The sequence below is a fragment of the Gobius niger genome, assembly GCF_951799975.1.
Source record: "Gobius niger genome assembly, chromosome: 7".
Taxonomy (NCBI): domain Eukaryota; kingdom Metazoa; phylum Chordata; class Actinopteri; order Gobiiformes; family Gobiidae; genus Gobius; species Gobius niger.
In genome coordinates, this window is record NC_136858.1 from 16,773,156 (window position 1) to 16,796,394 (window position 23,239).

General features: G+C 41.3%; 1 protein-coding gene across 2 annotated transcripts in view; it reads left to right on the plus strand.

The window, feature by feature from the left end:
* Nucleotides 1-23,239, plus strand: part of adam12b (ADAM metallopeptidase domain 12b) — a 92,318-nt gene that overhangs the window by 15,757 nt on the left and 53,322 nt on the right. For both annotated transcript variants that reach the window (XM_079559549.1, XM_079559550.1), the window contains exon 3: nucleotides 2,415-2,488. In XM_079559549.1, coding sequence (XP_079415675.1) covers nucleotides 2,415-2,488 — 74 coding nt within the window. The remainder of the gene's footprint in view (nucleotides 1-2,414; nucleotides 2,489-23,239) is intronic.

Consider the following 23,239-nt stretch of genomic DNA (forward strand, 5'->3'; position numbering starts at 1 on the left):
CTGTAGAAAGTTTAGGAAAATTAGGCACCAAACTTTAAAGTTGTTTTAAATGTGCCTAAAGTGCAATGGTAGCTTATGGAAGACTAGCTTGTTCTGCTGCCCCTATATGGAGGTACTGCAGCAATGTCGGCCCGCTAGTGTTGCAAGTGTGCAACCATTGATTCGGAAATGTGTTACTAAAAAAAACATTGTTTAAAAACACACCTACAGTGTTTACATGAAGCGTTGATGTAGGATTAGATGCTTTTGCAATAATTAAAAACAATAAATATTTTAGCTTTTACCTGAGTAATGTTAAGTTTTGTTCACCCATGTTTGAGTTATCCTGAATATTTTTTTTGTCTACACAAAGTAATGAATCCACTCACAAATACAGCTGATGTCATGAGGTGAAAATTTGTATTAAAGGTACATCTATCTTACTTAGCAATGCAACAGATAACAGTATAACAGAATTAACTGGCTGCTAATGCTGACTTTAGATATTTTTCTTGACGGGTTGCCAGGTGTTCAGAAAAAGCCTTTGTTCTGAACTGACCGCTGGTGCGTTTGTGATTGTCTTATCGGTCAGTATACGGCGCAGTAAGGGTTAAACCTGATTCCTCCTAATAGAAGGTTATCAAGCAGTTGTAAAGTGTCTATGAGTTATTACTTCCGCACAGTGCTGACCTCAGATAGGGTCCATTCAATAAAGTCCAGAGCAGCCCGCGGACCACAGAGGTGCCACAGCGCAGAGATGGCACAGCGCCGCTGAATATAAATCATTACAACATAAATCTATTTCAGGGAACAGGTCTGACATTTGGTTCTTTCTATTACTTTTAGACCGACAAGATAGAAAAAGTCCAATCTTTATTTCTTATATACACTGAATAGTGGGCTTTCTGAATGGTGTGATGGGCCAAGGGCAAGGGAATCAAATCAAGGCAATCTCACAGCTCTTGTGCTCACTGAACCAGAGTTACACAAGATATGGCTTTGAATAACCAGCAACACCCACTGAGATTACAAAGGACTTCTTCATGATAACAAGTGACACTCTGTTTAGCAGCATTATCGATAATCAACAGCAAGGCAAAGTCTTTTATTTGGTGCAAAATGGTTTCACTTCCAAGGGTTTGATGTTGAAAATCAGTGAGGGAATATAAATTTGGCACGGATTTTGTACGAACTCTGAATAGCGTCTGTGTTTGTTTTGTGGATGAAGGTTATCAAGCCGTCATCTGTTTTACCATTGAGGACACTTCGCCTCTCATCTCCTGTGGCATCGTCAGCAGCAAACACTCTTTTAATAGCAGGCTGGACTAAAATCAATCTTTTTCGCGTACCCTTTGAGTTGTTCATTTATACAAATACAAGTACCCCTTTCCTCAAGGTCATCATCAACTATATGATATTTAGTGTTCAAAATGAAGCTAAAATGGTCTCAAAGTCAAACATTTTCCTGAATGACATCATTAACTTTCCTTTGAAAGTGTTATTGAAATGCTAAGTCTGATGTCATTTCAAGTACTCCCAGCTAAGTGCTGAACTACCAGTACGGCCCCTGTACCCCTGGTTGGGAAACCAATCATAAATGACTAATATGACGTTCTGTACATTGATGGACATGGGCACAACTACACTTAATGCATTCATAACGGCACATGCGCACACACAGTGTGTCTGGGCTTGGGTATGGATGAAGCATATTATGTATTATGTATACTCCATGCCCACAAATACATCTAAATAGGCTTGGAAATTGCGATGATAATCAAATTATTATTATTATTCTTTTTTCATGCTGGATAGCTATTTTGGATATTGAATGTATTCCATATGTACTTACCATCATTGTTGAGTAATATTTTGTAATTTGGAATGTTGAATGTGTTGTTGACATGTAGCATTTCATTAAACTTTTTGCATCTGTTTCTGAAAACCTCAAAGGGTAGACAGTTGGCAGTGGGCACTAATAAGCTTTAAGCTTCGGCCTACTTCTTTTCTAATCTGCTGATTATAGTGAAACTGTGCATAAAGAAGTGATGAATGAATCAATGAAAAAGCAACTAAACTTTTTCAAAAACTTACAGTATACCGAATAACAGTATCAGCAACTCTTACACTGACCTGGTATCTACTCATGAACGGTATAATTGTCATGACCTGATGCTGCGTTGTGTACGACCTAATACCACAGTTTAAAATCCCAGTAAGTGCTACAGCCAGACTTGTCAAGATCAGGAAGCGGTAGGAAGCAGCCCGTCTCTTCCTGTTCCGTCTGCGCACTATTGTACCTTGCCACATCCTGCTCTGTTTTCGTCTGAATAAGGTGAAACTTCACACAGAGGCTGCCCCACACTCCGGATGGCTCAGATCCGCTCCCTGGCTCCAAAACCTTATGCCATGTTTCTTTTGTGTGTGTGTTTCAGGTCTACCCCTCATCCCTGCAGCTGCTGCTGGAGGCGGAAGGAGAACAGCTGATCCTGACCCTAGAAAAGAATGAGTGAGTTATTCCACCTTAATCGGACACAAGCAGCCACTGTTTTCCATATTATTGAAGACAGTGGTTGCTGGCATCAGATTTCAGCTGTCAAATTACATCCACTACGCAGTCCTCAACCCATCCTTGCATGACCTATAGAAGTTTAATGTCTAAGATTGCTCTAGTGGTTATTTATAGGGTTTAGTGCCTGAAATAACAAGACAAGGGGGAGTAAAAGCAGTATACACAAGTTGAATAATGCTTCATAATGGACATATGTACAGAAAGTCATTGCAGACAGTGATTAATCGGACAGGAACCATGAACGAAACCCACACTGCTGGATGCGGCTGGCTGCTACTCTTGCAAGGGGAGGAGAAGTCGTGTGTGATGAAGTGCATTTGTGATTAGGGGCCTTTATAGTGAGGGCCCCAGAGATGAAAGCTGCTCGAATCAGGCTGAAAGATGGTGGGGAGGACATGCTTATCCTCCCCGTAGCGGCGCACCGCTCCTCGCTCCCGCATCTTTCGCATCTCGCGCTCTCCCGTTCACACGGCGCACCGTGAAACGAGGCCCAGAGATCATGCGGAGTTCATAAATATGGAGATAGATGGTGCCGGGGAGGGTGCAGGAAGTAGTTTAACTGGTATGACATTTGCCGACGTACAACTCTTGAGAGGGGAGAGATGTGGCGGTGAAGTCCCAATTCTGTCTCGTTTTGACCTTTAGCTGCAGTTATTCATAGACTGTGTTCCAAATGGACAGAGGGTGAAGTCTTGATTTGTCTTTATCCTTTGTATAATTTTGAAGTGGACATGGCCGATTTTTCAGTTCAGATGAGATTTTTAAAAATGTTATGAGGAAACATTGGATCTCTCTCTTTTGAATCTCATCTGCACCAGGAAAATCGATGGATAATATCTATTTAACATATTTGAACACCTGCAGTTTGGAGAGCATTCCTCTTCCCAGGCAGAGTGACTGACGGCATTGCTGATTCAGGTCTTGTTCTGGCCGGTGTTTCTCATTCAGTGGGAGTGGAGATGTAATATTTTATGCCGCTGCTTTGGGATACACATATTGACAGTGGCTTGATGGATCTGTTCCACCACGAGATGGACTGCCAGCCCGGGTAACACTTGAGTAAACGCAGTTGGACCTCTCTGAATGCATTCTCAGATCTGCCATAGACCATACTTGTATTGTAGTCTCATAATAACATCCTCCTCCAAAATCCTCTCTGTCCTGAGTGACCCATTTCTTGTGTATTTCTGCTGCTGACCTGAGGTGACCCCTGCCTCAGCTGTGGTGAATCCGTCAGTGCTTTTAGCCTCTTACCTTGTAACATGTTGCCAGTCCAGTCCGTCCCCATCCGCTCGGCTCGGCGCAGATGTGCCCTCTGAAACAGCCTCTGCCCTTCTGAACAGGTGTTCTATGGCTTCTCGTGTCCACAGCCTTTATTTGGTGCCTGACACATTTGTCACAAAAGAACACTGTAGTACGCCTTTGGACAGCACAATTTTGGACAAAAATGTTTTGCAAAACTCGATTTATATTTTAGATTTAGATCACAGTGGACATTTTAAAGGGTCATTATGGCTTTTTTGCCTCTCATGACTTTGACGTTTTTGAGCTTTTAATCCAGGGGTTCCCAAACTTTTTTGGCTGGGACCCCAAAATTGACACGTAAACAGGACCCCCATTACTTAAAGTTATTCATTCTTATACTACTTAAGGGCAGAAAAATACATTTTAAAATCAAGTTAATATGTATTTAAACTGTTATATTTGAATGGATTTCACAAATCATATGCTGTTGTACACTCAAAAAATGTACAAAAAGCAGTAGCATTTTTCCTTTTATTTCATCTTGAAATCATCTGGGGACCCCCACCCAAGGCCTCACGACCCCCCAAGGGGTCCCGACCCCCTCTTTGGGAACCACTGTTTTAATCCATGCTGTTATTGCATTAACCTTCCCTACATTTTTAACTTCACAAGAACGAGAATACATTTTCCATTATCAATACTTTGACAGGAGATATGCTGCAACACAATCTAAACCGAAATATTGAATGGATTTCTTATTGTTTTTTTCAGACTTGGAGAGGTTGGCTAAAATGAGGTGTACTTGATCCAATCAGTTGCAAGTGCTTCGCTCAAAGTTTGTCCTCATTTCAATTTAAATAAGAGCTTTCCCTGATTATTGCCCTACTTATATGAATCAGTCTGTATTAACAGACTGGCTCTGGCCATGTTATTCTACAGTATCATATTCTATCGAAAACATGCATGAAGTGTTGTTTTGTTCATTCGCACATGTTATAGAACCATTAAACACATCCAGGCCCAGTACCCACCCTAACAAAAAAAAGACGAGCTTGTTAAATTTAAACTGTTGCTTGTTTCTAATTTATTACTAGCTTTAATAACACATTCCAATCCTTCATTTTCCTCCTCTTTTTAGCTTGAGTGCAATTTCTGAGTTTTTCTTAAAAAAAGGATTTCACATACGACTAATTTTGAACTTTTGAGAGATGACCTAAATATGTATAACTGCTGAACTAATACTATATTTAAATGCATTTCAAAACGTGTTTGTCTAACAATAGGATTCATTTGATGTTAAATGTTTTAATACAGCGTTTTTCTTTGTTTTCAATGTAATTCACCTAAATGCAAAAGCTCGAAAGAAAATCCAGTTTTAAAGCAGAACTAAGTAACTTGTTTACTTTTATCTCCCCCCGGTGTCTCTGGCCAGTAAACCACACTTACACACTAATGGAATCACGAGGAAGAAGCTAACAGGCTAACTGGCAAAGCTAGCTGCAGGCTAGCGCCACTTAAATAGTATTTACAGCCAAGTTTGAGTGAAAAAGTATCTTCATTGTGTAATTGGATGTACATTATCCCTCTCTCCCGTTGTCTTTTCTGTCAGCGTAGTATTTACTTTTACGGACAATTAATGAGTAAAAAAAACGCAACACGCTACGACACCTGCAGTGGCGCTTATGGCCTCTAGGGGCATGAGTTACTTACTTGTTTTAACTATATGGCGAAGTTTGACTTGCAGCTTTTCGAATTGCAATTCAAATTTTTTTGCGAAATGTTCTTGTAGCCCAAGTATGCACGAAGAAAAGGGATTAGGAGACTTGAATCCAATGCCAGCTCTGAGCTGCTATAAATCCCCCCGATGTTATTTAATTCAATCATTCGACAGATGTCCATATCCCATTGAGAGAGAAAATCTGCTACTTCAAATGCTGATTTCTAATAGCTTATTTATAATATTTTGATACACACAGATGGTCCAAAAGTATATGTGTGCTTGTCGTCTAACCTGAACATTGCAGGGATGTAGGAAAGAAAATGATATCCTATTTCACGAATTTGCAAAAGGAGCAGTCTTTGTACACCATGTTTAATTTTATTTATCAAAACTAAGGCCAAGGATGTTCTGCTTTTGGCTTTTCCCTTTTTCCATCCTCCAAGGTCTTCCGACTCATCGCACTGTCCATGAGTTCCCGCCTTGCCTCCATCCCAGGCATCCATTCACAAAGTGCGACTGCAAAGTTTCTGCTCCATTTTTGGCAGCCACGCGTTCCATAGTTTTCTGATCGCGTCGAGACTATTTGCTTCTCCTGGCACCACTTCAGAGCCCACCTGTTCCAAAGCCCGTGTGAAATGATTGCGCTCTCCACCAAGTATAAACAAGCGCCACCGATGTAATTAATAAACTGCTGTTTGTTAGCAACTTGGCGGCGTCCCATGTGAGGGGAAAACTTGGCCTTGAGCGTATACCACAGACTCTGAAGTGCGGAGAAGAGTTATAGAACCTTGGGTATTCAAAAGTGAGGGAAAGTATCCTTGAACCAAACTATAAAAAAAAAAAAACATATTTCATAAGTAGTGTGGTGGCTCAGGTTGAGGCTAAGGTTCTCTACATGGTTAGCATTATCTTAACCTCACCAAAGCGTTGTCACTGTAGAAAGAAGATAACATCCTCTGCATCCTTATTAGTTGGTTGGATCTGCACCTGCATGTAACCTAAATTCCGTAAAATCCTTACGATTACTGTTTCAAGCTGTTTCCCATCACTCATTTGTGTTTCCCGTTCCTATAGGGCTGTGGGGAATGCCATGTCGCGTCCAATATTTCTCTCAGTGCTGTGAGCCGCACCGTCGCAGCCCATGCCAGCACCTCCAGCTCTGATGTATGGCTCTGATCAATGGCTCTGCAGCAGGTTCACATGATTAATGACGGCTGTATGGGACATTCCACATTAGTCTTAATTAAAGACTTCAATGGGACAGACTGGGGGAACAGCCATGCCTCAATACGAGCGCAGGGGAAATGTGAGAAGTCTACCTCGGAACAGTTTATGAGCTGATTTCGTGGTTATTATTCCTCTAAAGTTGCATCCTTAAGTTCCCATATGTTGCAGTGTAAGATTTATGACCATCTTTCTCAAGGTAGTTTTAGTCACTTATTTTTCATAATAATTGCGGTATTCTCGGTGCTTAGAAATGTTTGCTGTCATTGTAGTGTGAAGCAATGATTCATATAATCCCTATAATTCACAATATCTTAAAAACTCTTGCCTGGTATGCCGGCTACTTTCTTTTCAGATGCAAGAACCAATCACAGCCATGTGTCATTACTACATTTCCGTTCATCAACACACTGTTAGCATAAACTGTATAACTTCACCTCAGCCCTGGTTAGCAACACTTAGGGCGTTACTTGGCAACAGCTTCTTGTTAGTTTTGGCTTTTTCTCTTGTTTTGTTGTTTTTCTGGCATCATTAACAACTACACGTAACTTGTTATGTGATGCATCTTCTTGTGACCAAGGCTGTGGCTAAGCCTCAAGTGTCCTTTTATGAGTCCACCTACGGCACAAACAGCTGTTGCAACTGACTCATCCCGCTCCCATCTAAATCATCTTTAGAGCTGAAATAAGCTGTAGCGTTTACCTCCGACACAAAGCATCTCTAATGAGCTGCTCAGATTAGCTCTCAGCTGAAGACCATGTGTTTCCCAATGAGAACATTTCCTTTCATTCTTCGGCGGCAGGAAAGAAAAGGAGGAGAAAAAAAACCTTTGAAACGCACGGCCACATCCAAGCAAAATCATTATGTTTGGGACAAATATCCCCATAGCAACATCCTTCTTGTGTTTCTGTGGGACAGATGCACTCCATTTCAGTAACACCAGTGATAATGCCTGGATCTCTCCAATACAGGATGCTACAGAGGAGGTCTTACACTGTATTATCAGGGGGAACTCATTATAAAAGACAGGGTTCTTGTTTCACTTTGTTGGGTTTGCTAATTGTATGTGTATGTTTTAGGGTTGCAAGTTTAACTGTAGGCGGTGGATTGTCCTGGGATGTTTCCAGGACACTCCTATAGGAAAACTAATGATCCCAGCTTGAGCCAGTTCATGGGTTGGGTGTTGTTGGTTCAATCATTGGACATCCATCTATGAATGCTATTGTGGAGGGGGTTCAAAAGATATCTATATACATATATATTTTTTTGTATTCAATTGCTATTAACTCTTCAGCCCTATACTTGCAACACTGGTATAAGATAGAGCGATTTGCCCTAAAAAAAAAAAGAGTTTCGATTCCATTTTAGTATATTTTTGTAAAATCAGATAAAGCGACAACAAAATAGTGTTTTTTTTTTTGTATTAAGCTAAATTATGTTAAAATGTTTATCATTTACTTAAAAAAAATATCCTGTTCTTTTCCAATCACTCTGTCACTATGATGTTAGCTATTGTTGCAAGATTAATAGCTATTTAATAAAAATGGGAAAGTGCAAATGGAAGCAGCTGCTAGTCAAGTGGTCAAGGCTGCTGCCATGCATATGGAACATTGTTCCAACCTCTGCGTCGTGGGTTTAAGTCCTGGCAGAGGCAGTTTGCTGAATGTCTCTCCCCTCTCCGGCCTTTACCCTGAGCTGACATGTAAAGCCTATGGGCCAAAAATCCTTTAGAAAAATAACAACTTGGAGTTGACAACTTGCAAAGGCTGATTATCTACACTTTATATAAAATGTCCTCTACAAGCAACAAAATATTTTGTCTTATGTATAAAACCTACTTACCCTGTAGTTTCGACAGTAATGACTTGCACTTTTGTGTATTACAAGCCTGTTTTGACAGGTTTCTTAGAGCACTACACTGTAGTCATGATTTACTCCAAACTAGTGGTAAGCTACCACCACCGACCACTAACCTACACGCTACATTCACGCAGGCAAGGTGGAGATTGGCAGACTGCCGTTGTGTCCTTGGGCAAGACATTTCACTCGTGCCCAAGGACACAACGGCAGTCTGTCAATCTCCAGGAGCCAGGATTCAAACCACCAACCTTCTGATCACAGATGATCTACTCTATCATCTGAGCTATTGTCACCCCATGACAAGTGATTCTTGTATTAGCAGGTCATATTTTAGTTTCTTTAAACTATGCATAATGAATGCAAAATAATCACATAATCTGGAGAAGATATTCAAGTTTGAATACTTTTACAATTGAATATTTTAGCAAATTGTTGACCATTAGTATTAACCAACTCAAACGGCAGTGCAATAGGTGTGTGTGTCTCCAGTAACCTTGCACAGAGAGAGGCCGTTTCCCGGCCCTGTTTGTTTTGTGATGGCTGTTGTGCCAGTGCCATCTCTCGTTGACGCTTCTCCCCTGTTCCTCTGTCCACATCGCCTTATGTACTCATTCCCTTCTCTTGTCTGCCCCCCCACACCTTACCACACATATTCGTCCTTGTGCGAGCTCAACGCTGTTTTTCTGTCGCCGCGCAGCCCGAGACCTTGTCAGAGCCGAGCCGTTAGGGAGCGGTGAGCGCAGTTATAGCTCGCGTTTGGTGCACCGCCAGCGCATGTTTACCTGAGCCAATTGGTGCCTAGTCCCGGTGTGAATCGATTTCCCCGTGCCAATGCGTTTTGTTCAGCCTGCCGCAATCTATTCACCTGTTATTACGAGGTTAAATACGAGGCAGCAACAAGTAAAAGGATTAGCTCCTAGTGCTTCACAGCCTTTTGTTACAGCTATTAGCATACGTTTAAAAATAGAGCAGAGCAATTGGATGCCTCCACCTTCGTTAAACCCATCAGTTAATTGTTTTGTTAAGATGGACATTATCTTTACTGTTCTTTTTTGTATTTCCAAGCAACTCATTTACTGTCTTCGCACATTTTTTTTCTAATTTGTCAAATGACTATGGCCTTCTTTTGTGAGCAGCATTTTAAGTTTGTGGTTCAGCTAATAACCGTCCCATTCCGCCTCCTGCCATGTTTTATTATCGGATGGGGGAGTAGCATGTGGCTAATATGGAGTGTCCTTGGGGAGGGGAAGTTGGCCCCTCTCGAAGGACAACAAGGAAGACCGTGAGTCTTGGGTGTTGCTCGGACAAAAGATTAGAGAGGCATTAGATGGGAGGGATGCCAAATAACAAAGCCAAAGTCGAAAACTGTCCAAAGTTCACTTCTCATGCAACCGCGATTGATTTTTATCTTAAGATGTCGAGAGTGGATGAGTTTTTAATGCATGGAATTCATATCATGCCAAAATCTTATATCTGCAGCTTCAAAAACCACGCAGCGTCTTGGCGTTGTACCTTGTTTTTTGGAGCTATGCAAGGTCCTTTCTACTCCTACAAAGGATGGTAATGTCCACCGCACTTACAGAATAATACTCATTGATGCCCAGGCACGCTCTGAGTGGATCATCTCTTAATTTAAACTGCTCTTAACCAAACATGGAGTGTGCAGGGAGCGGGTCACCTGTCAAGGGCACTACTAGCTTACAGGAACGATTAGCGCTCCGCTAGCATAAGCACTTAAACCGCGTCCTTTCCTCAGCTTCGCAATTTAATCCAGCTACTATACATGGTAAATTCATATGTATATGTTCAGCAAGAGTGGATTAAACTGTTGAGGGATGCATATACAGTAAATTGTATCTATACAGTTAAAAAGATTACGAAGAAAGCATTAACATATTACGGATACGTGTCTTGGAGATTTAATGCTGTTTGTTGCACAAATTGTAGCACAAAAAATGACACATTTGCTGTATGGTCAAATTGCTGAAGGCTTTTTGAGGGCAAGAAAAACCTCAGAATCTGTTCAAATTACTGCTAGTGCTCTCTTGACCAAGATCCTGGCTCAAGATCTGGAGATGTGTCCGAAAATGCACTCATGGCTGACTTCATTAGTATATGCAGATAGTTAAAAAAAAAAAGTGCCACATTCAGCAGGTGGTTTTAAGACTTTGCGCCTGATCTTGTGTTTCTAAACGCAGACCATATTGAAACCTTTTCTGCCTAGGAGGGGCACAATGTGAGATCTTCCAGCTCCAGACCTGCCGCATTAAGTGGGCTGTATGTGGGCTGGACGGACACCCATGGCCAATGACGATGTTATGTAGAACTACCTTTTTCCTCCAACCAGACTCTTTCCACAACCGAGAAGGGGTGATGATGGTGGATCTCATTCTCTTGGGAGACTGGACACGGACAGTGTTTAACTCACGGTGGGATAGGTACCGTTTTTAGTTTGATCTGTGAGAACTCATAAAAGTCTATAATAATAAAGGAAGAACATCAGGCAGCGCAATATAAACAAGAAAAAGAATGTGCCATAGGAGAGTAGCGCTCAGTAATGAACCACATTTCAGACACCCTCTCGGTATAGACGCAGGCACATAGCTCAGCAAAAATATGAAATGCCTCATAATTTGAATGATATCCAGTTTTAAGTCTTCCCACCGTTTTACCATTTTACAATTGAACAACACATCACATCAGTAGGGTCAAACTTGCCTGTCTCACGAGGGTCTAAACCCAGCTCACGTTCCCTATTATTGGTTAAACAATCCAACACTTGGTTAATTCTGCTTCACAATGATAGGAAGAAGATCCGACCCTTTTAGTTTGTTTTCTTTGTTGCAACCATTGGCCAATCAGAGCCCTTGCAGTCTGCCCGATTATAATGGCTTGTTCAAATCTACCTTTATCTTCTACTATACAGTATTTTTAATATCCAGAGAAGCATGCACATCAGAAGAATCATTATTGTGAAGTAGGTAATCAGTAAATGAGTGGGAGTTGTGATATGGCTGAGCGGGGTTATTGACGATGCATAATGTCTATATTTATCTAAGGATGCATCCATCTACACCCGCGGGAAACAATGTGATGAGGGAAATTGAGTGATTACATCCCCGCTCGCACTTTAATAAAAAGCACACCACGACCTTCGCACATATGATACATAATGTGCAAGCCGCATCTGTCTGTGACTTCATCCCAGCCACAAGTTTGTCATCACATTAAAATCCCCGGGCTGGAGGAAGGCCAAATTGCAGTAAAAGCATAGTGCAAAAGTATTAGTTATCACACGTGTAGAAGGAAGAATATGAGTGAGTCATTTCCCGTCACGGAGGAGGACTGGGCTGAAATCTATGGTCGAAATTACCTTTTTACTGTCTAAATGCGGATGTTTTTACCTGGTTTATGGTGAATATCTCTGTCATTTGGGCCTTTGCGCGTAAAACCAAATTGGCACACTGTTCAATGTCCACAGGCAACATGTTTTGCAGCTGGTTTGCATTGCACAGGTGTTTATGGGATACAGTTAATGCCGGCAATATCTCTCCCCAGCCTGGACAGGATGCGGGGATTATTGACAAGAGCGCAGAGCCAGCCTGTCGATAAGGGCAGCCACCGTCCCGCTACATTTAATTAGGTAATGTACATTTGCAATATGCTGTACAGCCCATACAAGCATGGATTTGGTGCTGTTGAATCTATATTTATATTGTGTGGAATATGTTGTAACGATAAGACGGCATTCGCATTATCAATAGCCACAGTGGTCAATAGTAATAAATCATTGTTTGCAAAATCATTATGATGTTTCTCTAAAAAGGTCACCTTAGGAGTGCAGAAATCCATCATTGTTCAGTTCTGTTATGCTGACGTTCGTTCATAGTCTATTAATCATTCACACATAGTCATTGGCTATGTGTGAATTTTTTTCATCAGTACATGAGCAGATCATTATTGGTTCCCAATCCTACACCAATAAATCCTTTCATAATTCCTCTGAGGGTAATACAAGTGTTGATGGGATGATTGGGGGGTCTTTCATCTCCCCCTGGTGTCTCTGGCTAGAAAACCACACTTACAGCTTTCACTGCCACCGACTCGGCAGCCCCAATACATACTAATGGAAAACATCTCCCTCGCTGCTCTCAGTTGTCTACAAAATCACCTTTAGCTTGCATTTCTGAGGTTTATTAAATGGCGGACAGTGAAGTCCTCACTACATATTCTGTCTACAGCAAAACATTGTTATTTGGTTTATCACGACCAGAAGAAGCTAACAGGTAACGGGCAAAGCTAACTGTGATCAAGCATCACTTTAGCAGTACCTATTTACAACCAAGTTTGAGTGAAAAAAAAAAATCTCCATTGTATAATTGGGTTTTGGCACAATCTATATCAATGTATACCTGTGTTTTTTTCTCAGCGCAGTATTTACTCTCACGGACAATTCTGAGTTAAAAACATGCCTCGACAGCTGCAAAAGTTACTTAGTTCTGCTTTAAGTCTTCCCACCTTTTTCAAGTTTAGAAAAACACAAAGATAAGACCGAGATAAACCAATGTTTTTGGTTATAAACTTTACCTAGAATAAAACAGAAAACCAGCGGAACTTTACCTCAGTGTAATAAATCACAGTGATAGGTTATTAGAGGAAAAAAAGAAAAAATCAGTTAATTGCAATGTCACTGTGTTCCCCCTTTTGTTGGTGCTTTGGCATAATACCACCATCCAGACAGTCCGACCACAAAAGCCATACAGAACCAACACAGACCACAGGAATGGAAAAAGAAAAAAAAAATCGGAAACACAGAATCCAAGTGCACCTCTTTACCTAAGACTTTTGTTTTTGCCACCTACCCTTCCTCTAATCCGCCCTGCCTCCCGTGACGACCGGCGTTCCACTACATCAGCGGGGCAGACAGATCACTCACACCCAGATCCTTATTTTAAAATGATACATCAGCGGCGAGTGCAAGTTTCCTTCTCCTGCATGTTTGCGAGCTAATGGCGTGGAGAATGACAGATCGGATGCTATTATCTTATTGGGAAAATCGGGCCGGGCAGCCATGAGAAAGTGCAGAGTGTGAGTTTAATGATGCGCTGCGTTTTTTACAGAAAAGAAGGGGGGGGGGGATTCCTGACTGTCTGGTATAGGAGCAGTCAATGAAATGACAAGGTGCGTTAAAGAAGCCTCGGCATAAGCTTCTTATTCTAACTTTCGAAAAAGGGGAGGCGGATCGGCGACATCGATGTGCTGATTCTAAAGATGCTCCGTTTGAAGGCAAATCAAAGAAAAGAAGAAATAAAACACAGGCGTAAAAACATATTTCATATTTCCTTCCTGCTTTTTACTTAATTGCAAAAGTATCCCCAAGACATGAAAAGTATGGCAGCACAATGAAGCGGCCCAGGGGAGCAGCCACAGATTAATTGGACAGATAGGAACCGTCTGACATTAACATTTATGCATTTGTTTACCCTTTTTCAATGAATAATAAGAGGCCACCTCCCTCGAAGATCCCGAGTCACTCATTAGCTCCGGTGTGGAGAGGGTTATGGATGGGAATATTGAAGCAGGATGCGAGAAAAGCTGTTCATTTTTTTTTTTGCACTGGGCCGAAGCACATGAAGTAGAGATGCTTTTCCCTGATTTTTATCCGCCCAAACTTTTAATAAGGTTTGAAGCTCGGTTTTAGCTGCAATATAATGTGTTTGGTTTTATGACATGAAAGCGGGGGTAGATTCAATAGAAAGAACGGGACAAACAAACAAGGATTTTACTCCAAATCGACTAGCTAAGAAATAAACGTAAGACTGGTTTTGGCTTCAGTAGCAACTAATGAGATCCATATTAAGATCATTTTCAAATGTCGATGACTGAACTGGACTGGTTGAGTTGTGGGGGTTTCACTTCGATCTTCAGAAGCTTCTTCTTACTCTTGAAATCAAAATGAAGACTCAACTACTTGGTACCGACCAAAAAGCTCCGGTAGTCGATTTTTTTTGGTGCTAATTTTTGGTACTTTTTCTCTCCAAACGTCAATAAATGATCTGCAGTGAGTCTAAAAAAGCCTCAAACTCATGAGCAGCGCCGCGGTCTGAGCCAGGACTAAACCTGGACTGAATAAGAAACTAGAGCTCATAGACAAAGACACTGCTTTTGTCTTTGTCAACACGGCAGTGACAATACGTTAGTGACAAAGAAACACATGGGCTTTTTACCTTCAGTGAAATCCCCATGCGCAGAGCCTGAAGTTACTGCTGTCGTTTGCATCAAAGATTGTGAATAAAGTGAGCGCTCACTCTGCATTAGCCATTTTTGGAACAGTTATGGTACATTTTTAGTGACAGAGTCAGCTCTCTCACTATGTAACAGATCTTTGACGTGTGGAGCGCTTTCACTTTGTCAGCTCGGTGTGTTTAGAAAAATTTAGCTGAAAGAAAACGGTGTCCTGATATGGATCTGGTCTGTCTCTGCAGTTCAGGAAGTAATAATGTCCTTTCTCTCTTTTTATCGCTGCTTAAGTGGGAATTCTGCAAAAAAAAAAGTTACTGTGACGCTGCTGCGGCCTGTGTTCTTTCTGTTGTGCCGTTTTTGGACTTTCTCCTGAACTATACTTTTTTATACACATTATTTAAATGTAATTAAAGTAACATAGGTATCGAAAAAAGTACTGTTAAGGCACCAGTACCGAAGCAGGTATCGTTAAAGCAGTGGTGTCGGAAAAAAACGAACGGTACGGACTCAACCAACTCAGTCATCAATCATGTAGATACAGGCAGCCTCGATTGAGCTGAGTACTTGTTTGTAAAAATGTAAATATTGTGTGCTTCTTGTGTTACTTCTTCACGCACACATTACTTCACAGATGAGGCGATGATCATAAGAAAATGATCCAGTTACTTTTCTTTCTTTCTTTTTTTGTCAAATAGTCATAAACCAAAGCTTAAATAGCTGTAAAAAAGGGAACTACGGGGGCAATAATGATTCAGCAAGAATCAGTAATAAAGCTGACATTGAGTTAGTAATTACTCACAATAAAATAGAGTAAAGTCTCCAGAACTGAGCAGAACCTTTGTACAGGGCCATTAGCAAATAAAAGATACAGTAATAGGTTTTAAGATATAGTCATAATTCTAAGTGCTGCATATTGATTCAAAATGTAATTAAGGGAGCGGAATTAAAACAGTTTATGGTTGAGTGGCTGTTATTAGCAGTGAGGATGGTGTATAGCCCTGAGCTTGACAGAGTACATTTAAGAGTGCTCTTTTGTTTGAGGTAATGCAAACTATATTTTAACCATATATTTTTTTTTACTTCAGAACATTTTGCGTGCAACCTGAAGCCATTTGTTCCGACTAATAAATCCCTGCAGCGCAGTATTTGCAGATAGCGAGGCCAGAATGTAATTTTGCAGGAGTTGACCAATACCCAGAGAGATGTTAAGAGTTTGGCCTCGACCCATTTCACTCCCACAGATTTTCACAAACGATTCCCTTTTAAGGGCGCAAAGGGGAATATGAGATCACGATCTTCTCGCAGGTTGTGCAAAAATGCTCCCAACGGGTATATTCTGAGAGCTGTCGAACACTTCATTTTGATAAGAAATCCGAGAGTAGATGCACAGTGACACGAGTTCTGATTTCACACCAAAGCAGATCTGTGCATGTTTGATGAGCCACATAATCAGATTTTGAATTGGTATGCGGTAAAGGTAAAATCTCAGACTCGATGGTGTGCGCGGCTGTGTGGATGAAACATTGAAGATTAGAGGTGTCCAAACTATGGGAAAGTATGGGTAACAAATGATGCTGCAACCTATTTTTTGGCTGTCAGGTTCCATTTTCATCTGTCGAAATCTGTCACAGGTAAGATTTACTGTAGCATAAGGAAGAAACATTATTTTGTTTGTTGTCTGAATCCAGCCATTTCATTATATTGCTGTGTCCTTGGGTGTTTGTGCTGGTCAACAGGCTGTTGGTGCAGATTTGCAACTACATTTCAGTCATTAGTAGCTTGAAAGTTGGACAATGGCCCGCTGTTGTGTGGGCCACTCATGAACTTATACAAATCTGGATCACAACTTTTGTTATTGTGCAGTATATACCTGTCATGTAACTATCCGGAACACTCAAAATCAAGCATGCCGAGTCAGACAATTGAATAAGTTCTGTGCCACTGCAAATGTCTCCCAAGTCGGTAGCTCCAGTGAATGAGAGCGAAGTGAATTTAAAGAAGATCTATCAGCAGGTGGAGGGAGGCTGTTCCCGTGCGTATGCATTTATCTCCGGCAGTAATGCCCGGGCTTTTAGTGTGCTCTGTTCAGCTGCCGTAAAGCGATCAGACGACACATGTAGTTCCTCCACTTATCACGTATGCACCCTGTCGAGAGATGCTTTTTCATTCCCAACACAAATCATCCCAACCCCCCCCTCCCCCAAGGAGAAAAATCCCATTCCGAGCCATTTACCAACCCATTCACTCCTGTGACTTTGCCTTCAACACCATACATCACCCTCTACCGCAAATGCATTGTTCATATGTGGCCAGTCATTTGTATCAGCTGAAAAATATATGTATAATGTTTACACAGAATACTGCTATGACCATCTTCAGTGCTTGTTCGAATTTCAACTGTTGCAAAGTACAGCATGTTCGCAATGTCGTATTATTAATCCCAGAGATGCACCACTACAGCCTTTTTCAGCCGATACTGATACCAATAATAGGAGTTGGATTATCAGCCAATATCCAATAATGACTGATACGAAGAGACGTCACAGCAACTACGTTAAAAGTAGTTGCTATCTATCTATCTATCTATCTATCTATCTATCTATCTATCTATCTATCTATCTATCTATCTATCTATCTATCTATCTATATATGGATCTATCTCTATCGATTAAGAAACAAGAATAACTGGACTTTTCTACACTAAATATGTGACCGGATATTTAAGTTTGCATTAATATGAATAACTCACATAATTCATCTGATCATTACAACTTTTGCATAATACGTTAGATCAGTTATTCATTAACAGCATTTCATAAACTAAAATACAAACTATTTTATTTTATTAGGCTACTTTAGGAGATCCAATCATAGTTTCTGTCCCAGCCTTGATTAGTTGCCGTTAGCATTAGCTTGCTGCCGCTAGCTTTAGCATACTGTTGCTACCCGCAGCATTTTGTGTGGTTATCGAAAATACGTTTGTGAAGGTTAAAACTAACTAACTCAGCGATTCCATTCTTCAAAATGAGGTAAAGCATGCCCATATTCACTTAGATTTAGTCGGTAAAAGTTAGTGTCTTTAAAGCGTTGAGAGCTAAACCTGGTATCGGTTCAGCATTGGATATTTGTTGCCATACCTGATATTGTATTTTTTCAGGTAGATATCCAATACCAGTATCGGATTGGTGTATCCCTAATTACTACTACTTCATTAAAGGAACAGGCCACCGTTTTTCCATACTAAGATGTTCTTACCTGAGCTTTGAGGAGTTGATACGTACCTGTCTGGTCTTTGTGCGTGCCTGCCTGTGGAAGAGCGTGGTAGCTTCTAACTTCACCACGTTTGGAGCTATAGGAATATAGTGGGAGAGGCCAAATGCTGACAACATTTTTGGTCTTTTTGCATTACTGAGAGCACACAGTTCTTCCATACTGTGATAGGTTCTTACCTGAGCTTTGACAAGTTGAGGCCAAATGCTAACAACATCTTTGGTCGTTTTGCGTGACTGAGCACACGCACAAAGACCAGACAGGTACGCATCACCTCGTCTAAGCTCAGGTAAGAACATATCTCAACATATCTGCCACACATAGCAATGCCTAATCCTGATACAGCACTAAGTAAAGTTACTTGGTTATTTCAGCGCAAATAAATGATACAAAATCTGAAGAAATAGTAGTCTTATATAGAATAAATCAACATTATTGTTCTGTTTTGTGGTTCTAGATGACAAATAATTCATAAGAAGTTTTGAGCTGTATTTTCCCCCAACAAAACCACCCCTAATGAAATAAACTTATCATTATCTTATTTATTGGGTTAAAGGTTGCAAAGTAAGGCTTTAAACTGAAGCGCACTCTAAGTCGGCTTCTGTCCCATTTTCCATTATCTTTGCAGAGACTATAGTTTCCCCCCTACTCTCTCCCCGCGGTGTGTTTTACTGAAGCGATGCCTCCGCTGGCCTTGGGCACCGCATCACACATAACTACGCCGTGCCCGAGGTGAGAGACGGAGGGAAAACAAAGACACATCCAGCCACCGCTCCCAGGATGATGGAACACTTCAAAGGCCCACAGTCGGCGGATCTGAAACAAGATGTCAGCATTATAATGGACTCCAGTTACAAATCCGGCACTCATCACTGGAGCTTGTCTTCCAGTCCAAATAGAAATCACTCTTAAGGGCCACCTGGGGGTCTCCGTCTATCTCCAAACAGCGTCCAAATAACTCAGTCCGGTCCACTCTTCTACTTTTTTATTTTATTATTTCATATCTCTGTAGCTACAAGGTCATTGGGAGAAAATGGCCGGTGCTTTGGAGAACTCATTTTGAAAGGCGGACGGGCAGCTTTGCGAATTCAGCGGCTGTTCCCGGACTCATTAGACAGCTATCTTTGCTTTGGTCAGTCAATATTTAAATAGTTTTTGGCCCATCAGCTGCTTGTTTGATATTGGTCGGCTGCCGGCTTGACTGTGTAAATTGGGAAGTCTTTGTCTGCAGCCGATCGGACGTGACTTTCGGTAAAAATCCCGCGTTTGAAAGAGGAAAGTTGAGGCTAAATTGCTGAAATCAGACACAACTGGTTCAAATAAAGACGTGAAACGAGATTTTGTACAACTATTCCCCTCCAGTTGTTATGTGGGTAATGTTTCATCTCAGGTTTGTCTCAATGCTGTCTTATTGCTGCTGAAGTACCTCACACTTGGTCCCAATTATGACTTCCTTCTGTCAATGATAGTGTGAGTAATAAATCGCCCTCTGACCGAATGGTTGGCGATGCAAATTTTATCCGAAGTACTAGTGTTAAACAGTTTGCATCACATTTCCGCAAATGACCATGGCCATGATCTCATCTAGGTAGATACAACACGGACAGTTTTGCTTTTTCCAAGAAGAGTCAAACTGGAGAAAGTGCATTCAGTTAAGGTGGGGAGTAAGAGGTTAACCAAGAAAGTCCCACTGATTAAGAATCTCTTTTTCGGGGGAGTCCTGGCCCCAGAGGGAAACCTATTGTAAATGTTTTTAGCGGTAGGGGGAACTGGAGAACCCGGAGGAAACCTACGCAGACAGGTGGAGAACTTGTAAACTCCACACAGAAAGGCTCCATCCAGGTGGGAACCGAACCCGGAACCTTCTTGCTGTGAAGCACGAGCGCTAACTGCTGTGCCACCGTGCCGCCCTATTAGGAGAGGGGATGTCTCCAGCTTGTTTCCATGGAGATGTTTTCTAATAGGACCACATCCAAATCTACTGATTACCTGACAAAAATAATTGCCTTTGTTGTGTCTCGCTGGTCATTCAGAGCCTGTTTTGTATTGCTGTCAACAGTATAGTCCAACATTTTATACAGTGTGGATTAAAACAACAAAGCTAAACAAGAAGTCGACATGGACTAAACATTTCACTGTTTATTCTTTGCTACTTTTGTTTTACTAATTGCATCTATAAAACACCCATCAATCATTTAGCCCTTTCTTATGTGCCTTAAGCTTAGGCGATGTTATTGAAGATCTTTTATCAGAAAAATTAGATTATTGCAAAGAAATGTACGGACGATAAATATTTAGCCCTAGGCGTTAATTCAACCTGGGAGACATATTTCACCATCACCTACCTCCAGTCAATGATTGCTTCCGAGAGGGCCACACCTCCACCTCAGCCATCAGTGTAAGAGCCGTACCTCCGTAGCAGTCAATCATTGCCCTCGGTCCCCGCTTTTAAGCCCCAGCAATCATGGTTCGTTCGCTTCCCAGCTGCGCTGCGACCCACCTCCGCCCCATCTCCACCTCTTCTTCCCACGGCTTGTTGTTGTTGTTCATCCATACTGACTCTCATACATACATCAATGTCTACCGCCGGGGTCTGATTGCCAAAACTAATATACATGTAAATAAATCTTCCTAATCGCTGCTTTTGTCTGTTTGAGTCTATCCAGGTTGAATCGGCATTTTTTGAACGACAAGTCAGTAAAACAAATTAAACAGCGACAGTCAAATTGACTTTCTACTATAACCCCCCCCCCACCCCCCCAGCTATGCATCACATCCATCAGCTCCGAGGCAGTGCTGCTAACCACTGAACATAAGCAGCGGGTCTCCCTGAACTGCCATGGTTGAATTAACATTTATCTCCTCCCCTGGCTGTGGTCTGCTTGTCTTTGAACTGTGTGTCAGATAACTTGTTTGGACACACTTTACTCACAATGCGCTGCGCACAGAGGAAGACTGCCGCTGCCAGAATGATTACTGTGTCAAAGCCAAAGAGATAGAGTGCGTGTGAAGTGGAGGCACTCCCTTTAATTCTCCAGTCCAGGGAGTTTTGCTATATGTCTCTGCTGTCTGCTTTTTTGGCTTTGCATGCAAACCAGAGCCAAGCCTACATAATCCAAAGGGAGACCCGCTATATAAATCAATTTAGAACGCAGCCATATGAGAGAGTAGAATTAGCCATGTCAACCACACCTTTTATTCCCCGCTCCCTCATCCGCCGTTCCATTTTTTTGTTTACTTCTTTTTTTTAAGGAGGGTAACATAAGCCGGAGCCATAGGAAGGCTTAGGGTTAGGCTCGTGGGGAAGAGGAGGATTAAAGAGAAATTACCAAGTTAGCAGTCTTCAAAGGGAGCAGCGCCACAGCACCAAGCTGCGATTCTTCTCTCAAATGGTTTGGTGCTCAGGGGGCTTTGTGTAATGGTAAGTTATTACAAGAGGCATAGAGTCAAATATATGGAAATGAGGAGGCACCGTGCAGGAAATTTGCATACAGGACATACGGTTGTGGTTTTCTGGATGCAGCCGGGTCTCACACTGCTGTATCTGGAACAAAAGGGGAATACACAATCTCCAACTATACATATTTTACAACGATAATGATAATTTAAAAAAACATATTGAGAATATTGTTTTAGATATCAGTGATTTTAAGCAGTCATTTGGGTGATCTTTGATTTACAGGGCCCATTAAGTTCTTTGTTTTTTCCCCCATGTTTACGTTACCGTAGTAGAAATCATCCAATTATCCAGGCTTGGGTCTAACTACACTTTTAAGAGAGGCCGAGTGTGCACGCACTCACTATAATATCAAATGGCACTCTGAAGCTACTGTAGTTTGCGTTTCAAAGTGTTTAGAAATGTATCAAAATGGGAATCAAATTTATTCGGCAGTTAATCCGAAACAGTACATCACAATTGTCCTCTTGCATTCATTTTTTATATGTCTTTGTATTGGGCATTGTGTTTTATGGTCATTGCTCCTAAACCTCAAATTCCTAAGACATCCCTATCAGAATATTGTCCTTTATTTACTTAAAGGTGCATAATGCAACTTTTTATGCAGAAAAAAAAAGTTGATATTTGTCAGTACTGTATTTGACCTTGTAGTGACCCAGCAGCTGTATGAGTGGTCAGCATGGCGCCGTTACTTTCGATCACAGGTGGTCTCTCCAACGCTCCAGGATCAATTGTTTTGTAGGTTTTCTGGTGAGAGGGTTTTCAGCAGTGCTGCTTCCTGTAGCGTCCTAGAGACCATTGTGATGGAAAATAAAAGCGCCTTGCTGACCACTCATACAGCCACTGGGTCACTACAAGGTCAAATACGCACAAATATCAACTTTTTTTCCACACAAAAAGTTGTATAATGCAACTTTAAATTTTATTAACTGCTAATATTCTTCAAATTGAATGAAACTTGCTCATTTGGCTCTTTGTGGCCTTCAGTTTGACAAGTCTGACTTTTTTTTAATTTTTGCTCTATTGAGACAAGAATGTAGCCTTTCAATCTCTCTTCGAAACATTTTCACAATTTGTTGGCCAACAAATCAGAAAGTGTGTGGGGGTGTAATGCCTTTTTTCCAATGTGTCCTTGCCTGGTTGTGTCTTTGTGTTCTGGTGAACTTGTATCTGCTTTTTTATTGAACACAATAGACATCTGGAATGCAATTAAAGGTTGTAAACATGAATCCTGGGTTCAAAAGGTGATGGGTCATTGAAAAGCTGTAGCATTTGCAACGATACAATCGATCCATGCTTGGCTGTGGGCTCGACAAAGGATAAATTTGATTTGGAAAGTGTTGGACAGAGGAGAATAGCTGCCATCTTTTGGAGTTTAACTGTATCCTCCTCCCTTCTATAGAGCCATTATAGAGGCGCCCATTCATCACTATTAACCTGCGCGACTATTAGCGCATCTTTAATTAGATGCTAGATTGTGGCTAATGATTCGCAGCACACATTTAGCAGCCTCCAGTCGATGTTTATTGACTCACAAAGCAATTGGAGGGAAATCTGTGACACATTGAACAGAAAGGGCTTTTTGTCCAAAACTTTTCCAAAGTATTTGTCTCCAGACGTAGACTTAATTTTGCTTGCTGGTTGTGTACTTTAGCTGTGTGTTACTTTG